General features: G+C 41.0%; 1 protein-coding gene across 1 annotated transcript in view; it reads right to left on the reverse strand.

Annotated features, from left to right (window-relative positions):
- TRPC5 (transient receptor potential cation channel subfamily C member 5) overlaps positions 1–5,999 on the reverse strand; it is a 414,644-nt gene that overhangs the window by 91,767 nt on the left and 316,878 nt on the right. The window contains exon 6 of the mRNA XM_012812309.1: positions 1,905–2,227. Within this exon, the coding sequence (XP_012667763.1) occupies positions 1,905–2,227 (323 nt within the window). The remainder of the gene's footprint in view (positions 1–1,904; positions 2,228–5,999) is intronic.

Raw genomic sequence — 5,999 nt, forward strand, 5'->3', positions numbered from 1 at the left:
AAAAAAAAAAAAATGTACCGTGCATCTTACAAGGGTACATGTGAAACTTACTAAATGTGGACTATAAATGTCTTAACACAATAACTGAGAAAATGCCATGCAGGCTTTCTTAACCAGTTTGATGAAAATATTTCAAATTGTATATAAAACCAGCACACTGTACCCTGTGACTGTGTTAATGTACAAGGATGGGTGGAAGGAGGGTGATTGGTGGGATCACGCCTCTGGTTCATCCTATAAGGGTACATGTGAATCTCCTTAAATATAGAATATAAATGTCTTAACACAATAACTAAGAAAATGACATGAAGGCTATGTTAACCAGTTTGATGAAAATATTTCAAATTGTATATAGAAACAGCACTCTGTGCCCCATGATAGTATTAATGTACACAGCTATGATTTAATAAAAAAAAAAAGAGAAGAAGCTGTTGCAATAATTCTTGGGAGAGATGATTTAGGCTTAAACTAAGACAATGGGGTGTTTGTATGTAGGTTGGATTCAAGAGATATTTAGGGAGTAAGATTTGACAGAGCTGAGTGAGACATTAGCTGTGTTTCATGAAGGAAAGGTTAAGAGTCTCAAATCACTCCTAGGATTCTGGTTGGTATCATTTAATGAGATGACAAATTAAAGGGGAAATAGGCTGGGATGAAAATGTGGAGACAAGGAATTTAGTTGTGGACATTCTGTGTTTGAGGGGCATGTAGAAGTGACAGTTTGTTCAGGAGGCATCTGGAGATGAGAGCTGGACCAAGCTAGCTTCTTGCCATTTCTACCCCTTTTCTCTCACAATTCCTGTGTCCTGAGAATGATGATGCCTTTCTAATTGCTTCTCTTGACAGCAGATGAAGGCCAGGGACTCCCAGTATGGAATACTGAACTCAAATCACCAACAGTACTGTCATGTGGTTGTCAGCAAGGACAATGGGTTCCCTTTAAATTGTATGCCTAGGGAAAAGAAGATGTTTGGTTTTTCTTTTTTCCTTTTTAAAGTGAAAGAATAACAATGGCATCTCTAGGGAATCAGAAGGAGAAAGATGACAATAAATAGGTCCCACACTTCCCACTAGATATATAAACATGCTTGCTTTCCTCTTCTCTAAAACCTAAGTCTTTCTGATGCTTTGGCTGAGTAACATGTATTTTAACAGGTGTTATAAATGCCTGAGTTGTGGTGTTTCAAAGAAAACGTAAATCTGAGCCAGGTTTCTATAGAGGAAAAAAAAATCAACTGATAAAGGGAAAGTTGAGGTCACATTACTACAGATTTGGCCCCAGCATGAAAACACTTCTTCATACCTGACACCCCAAGATATAATTTTGCATATGACAGGTGCCCATTCTTGTCAATTTTCCCTGCTGGGCAAGTGATGGGAGCCAAATGTCAGTTGGCAACAGGGGTGTTAATAATCATTATAAACTTGCAAGGAGATATTTCATAAACTTCTTCAGCAGAGTTCACATGAAAGTGTAATTGGCAGGGACCTGGCCTCCTGGAAGTCTTCTCGCATTCAGGTGTTCAATTCTGTTGAATGCTTTGATGGGAACAAATTCAGTCTCCTAGTGCTCAAACCACTACAGAATTGCTCTTTGTACTGAAAACAGGTTGCCGGAAGTTGCAGTCTGTTTTCAATGTAGGAGAGGAAGCAGTGCCTAGTTAAGGGGCACCAGCAAAGTGTTAAGTTGCTGTTATTCATGCCCGGTATGTCACGAAATAGCACTATATCCTTGCTAGCCCATTTTAGAGGATCTTCTTCCTCCACCTCAGGTTCTTTGGGTAGATTCATAGTGAGCTTTGCCTGAACTGTCAAGAGGCAATGACAATGCTATGGGCTGAACACAGGGCAAAAAAGGGGAGAAGGCAGAAAACAAGGCAGAAGAGGAGAAGGAGGTGTCTTACGTGGAGAAGGCATTGTTCTGTTTCTCACACCGGATCCCCTTGCAGTTGTTAGGCTCATCGATAGCTCTGGTCTCATAATAAAAGTAAAGCTGGTTCAGTCCATTGGCAAAAGCCAGCAGTACCAGGCAGTAGATAAAGAGGAATTTGAGGATATCAAGCAGCATGCGCCCCAAAGAGATCTGCAGAGGCCCTAAGTGGGAGTTGGCTGTGAACAGGGATATGAGACGCAATGAACTTAGAATGTTGGATATCGCGAAGAGTGCTTCTGCAATCAGAGTCGGGTGCCACATTTCCCATTCCTCCCTTGGACGAGAACCATTATACTGAAAGAAACAAGTGCACAAGAAAGAGAGAGAATTTAAGAAAATTTCCCCTTTTTCCTTCCTTCCACACCCAAATAAAGCTACCAAAATATGCATCAAGCATTCATTTATGCCAGCAGCCCCATGCATGGCACTAATTGTCTGCCCCCCATCCAATTAATACATGATGCTAATAAGTCTCTTCCTCCCACTCCCATCCAAATATATACCCAGCATATACACATAGAAAGATGAATTTCAGTGCAATCATCTGGAGCAACCACCTGTGGTTTATCAACAGACATTTTCTAACTGCGCTTACCGGATTGTTGGGGAGTGTCACTGAAATGCACTGTGAAATACGAGCCACTGGTATGCCCAAGATAATGAGGACAAATCACCCTGCTTCTTAAATATTTCAAACCACATCTACTTTCTTAATCCTCTGTAGGATTCTGAGCACCATAGACAACTTGTAGTTACCGAAGGACAAGGGGTAGATGCAGCCTCCTTGGCATGCAGTGTTCATTTTCACTCCTTTGCTGACTGCAGTTTGGGGCCGAAAGAACATCCTTAGGGAGCTGTTCATTAGAGCTTTCTGCTGAATTTTTAACAGTCTGTAATGTATTCGACACTATTGCAAATGGCATGTCAACCTTTCAGGTAGGGAATTTAGTATTTCCCCGCACAGTGGTGTATGGATATATTTTACTGTTTTCTTTGACAGCCCTACAAGTTAGAATGTCCTTCTAGCACAAGTGATGAGCCAGCAGGTTGAAGGAGGGGAAGAGCTGGTATTTATGAGGTTGGTTACCCATTTTTCAACTGTATCTCAGGCTTCCAGGAACGTTGGGGGTAGCTTTGTAGAAAGATGACTTCATTGTGAGAACTGAGCTCCAATTTGGGCACTGCCACTTAAAACTGCTTGTAACTTTTAATTTCACCATAAAATGAGGATAATGCCTACTCTTACCCACTGCATGTGTTTGTGATTCTGTATCCCTGTGTGAAAGTCCGTGTATTCCCTAAGGGGCGATGTTATGGAAATACAAGGAAATACTTATTACTTTCCCTAGGACATAAGTAGATTTTGCCTGGGATTCAATTGGAAGCATATTGCCTTGAGTTTGCATCTAAGTATCAGAGTTTTTCATGACTAAATATAACAAATTTCCTGAGAAAATGTTCCACTGGGGGCCAAATTATATCAGCATTTCTAAAGTGTGCTTTAGTTCCAACAACTGAGGAAACTGGTGTTAAAATCTCTGTGTGTATCCAATATTCTTAATTGTTAAGAGGAATTTGGAGAAACCACGCCTCATTTGTACTTCTGTTTCAGATAGACTTTTAGGTGGCCAGTCAGTTTTATATACTCTTGGCAAAATCTTGTATTTCTACATTATTCCTCCTCCAAAAAACATTCACTGCATTGCTGTGAGGGGTAGATGTTATGTCTGTTTTACAAAAGGAAGAACTGAAATCCAGAGAGGCACAGTGACTTGCTAAAAATCACACAGCAAGTCAGTGGCAGGGTCAGGACTAAACCACAAGTCTCCAGACACTCAGCCTAGCATTATTTTTATTAAATGCTACTTACATGATACATGTAGTTGTTATTACAACACAGATGTTAGATTGACCTTTCAGGGTCTTGAGGTATATGTGTGAGAGAGAGACTTTTTGCTGATAACAAAACAGACCTATGGGATGGACACCTGTAGTTCAGTAGTTAGAGCACCAGCCCTGTGTTGCAGGTTGGAACCTAGCCAGGGCCCGCTTAACCAAAAAAAAAAAAAAAAAAAAATCGCTTGAGCCCAAGAGTTTGGGGTTGCTGTGAGCTATGATGTCATAGCACCCTACTGAGGGTGACAGAGTGAGACTCTCTCAATAAACAAACAAACAAACAACAACAAAAAACCAGACCTATGTCTTAAAACTAGAATTTATCAACTACAACATGTATACCTCGTCATATGGACTTTTGTCTCTCCATACCCAGAACTATAATGACAGGGAAGTCTACTGCCCATGGGATGATAAACCTGGATTTGCAGAACACTCAGAAGTGTGAAAGACGATTCTTAATGGCACATCTATACTTTGCACATCTATCTTTGGAGAAGATATCATAGCATGTGAGTGCAAGGAATAAACTTAGTGTTCACCTATCACAGAGGTCAGCAAACTTCTTCTGCCAGGGCTAGAGAGTGTGTGAGTCACTACAAAAGTTTTGAGACAGACTACATTATGGTTCATTATTTAACCACCAAGAAACACAGTCAACAACATCCTTTCTGATTCACCCATGCAAGTTTCAACTTGCTCGGCTTATCAGTGTTGTTGTAAGGGCTTCATTTGTTTCTGGCCTTTGTGGATTTTATATTTCTTTCTTTTTTTTTTTTTTGTCACTCTTGGTAAAGTACCTTGGTGTGATAGCTCATAGCAACCTCAAATTCTTGGACTCAAGTGATCTCTTGCCTCAGCCTCCCAAATAGCTGAGAGTATAGGCACCTGCCACAACACCAGCCTATTTTTAGACATGGGGTTTTACTCTTGCTTAGACTGGTCTTGAACGCCTGAGCTCAAGAGATCCACCTGCCTCTACCTCCCAGATGTCTAGGAATACAGGTGTGAGCCACTGGACCTGGCCCAGGATTTTATATTTCTTAATATTTGTGTATCTCAAAACCTTCATAATGACTCACATATATATTTTTGGCTTTGTGGGCTACATGGTCCCTGTTACAACTACTCAGTACTTCTTACTTCCCAGGTAATGGTAAAACAGTCATAGACAATATGCAAGAAAATGAACATGGAAACAGGCCAATTCTGGCCCATAGACCATAGTTTGCTGACTCCTAATCTAATGCAGTGGTTTTCAAACTGTGTTCTTTAGAGTCTGAAGTTTCAGTGGAGGCATTTAGTGGTGACTGTGGGAGCAAAGGGGAGTCTTAGAAGACGCCTTAAGATTCCTTAAGCCAAACTCAGTTATTTGGGCTTTTAAATTTTATTTATTTTAATTTTTTATTTTTTTAATTTTTCATTTTATTTTTATATTTTTATTTTTTGGAAACAGAGTTTCATTCTGCCTCCCTAGGTAGAGTGCTGTGGTGTCACCATAGCTCATGACAACCTCAAACACTTGGGCAAAAGCGATCCTCTTGCCTCTCCTTCCCAAGTAGCTGTAACTACAGGTGTCCGCCACGACACTCAGCTAATCTTTCTATTTTTAGTAGTGATGGGGTCTTGCTCTTGCTCAGGTTGGTCTCCAACTCCTGAGCTCAAGCAATCCACCTGCCTTGGCCTCCCAGAGTGCTAGGATTATAGGTGTGGCCCACCGTGCCTGGCCTGGGGTTTTTTATATATTGGAGTTCTGTGTAAGTTTTGAAGATGTGTTTCTTTTTTTTTTTTTAATTTTGCTTTCAATCTTCTTAGTCTGAAGTTTCTTTCTTTCTTTTCTCTTTTTTTCTTTCTTTCTTATTTTTTATTGAGACAGAGTCTCACTTTGTGGCCCTCAGTAGAGTACTGTGATGTCATAGCTCACAGCAATCTCCAACTCTTGGGCTTAAGTGATTCTCTCGCCTCAGCCTCCGAAGTAGCTGGGACTATAGGCGCCTGCCAGAACACCCGGCTTTTTTTTTTTTTGCAGTTTGTCAGGGGCCTGGTTCAAACCCTCCACCCTCGGTATATGGGGCCAGCACCCCACCCACTGAGCCACAGGCACCGCCCAATTAATAAATTCTTAAGGCCTGGCTCACACTGAGGTGGTTCACACCTTAATCCTAACACT

Source organism: Otolemur garnettii, unplaced genomic scaffold (genome assembly GCF_000181295.1).
Source record: "Otolemur garnettii isolate 467f Iridium unplaced genomic scaffold, OtoGar3 scaffold00201, whole genome shotgun sequence".
NCBI classification, from domain to species: Eukaryota; Metazoa; Chordata; class Mammalia; order Primates; family Galagidae; genus Otolemur; species Otolemur garnettii.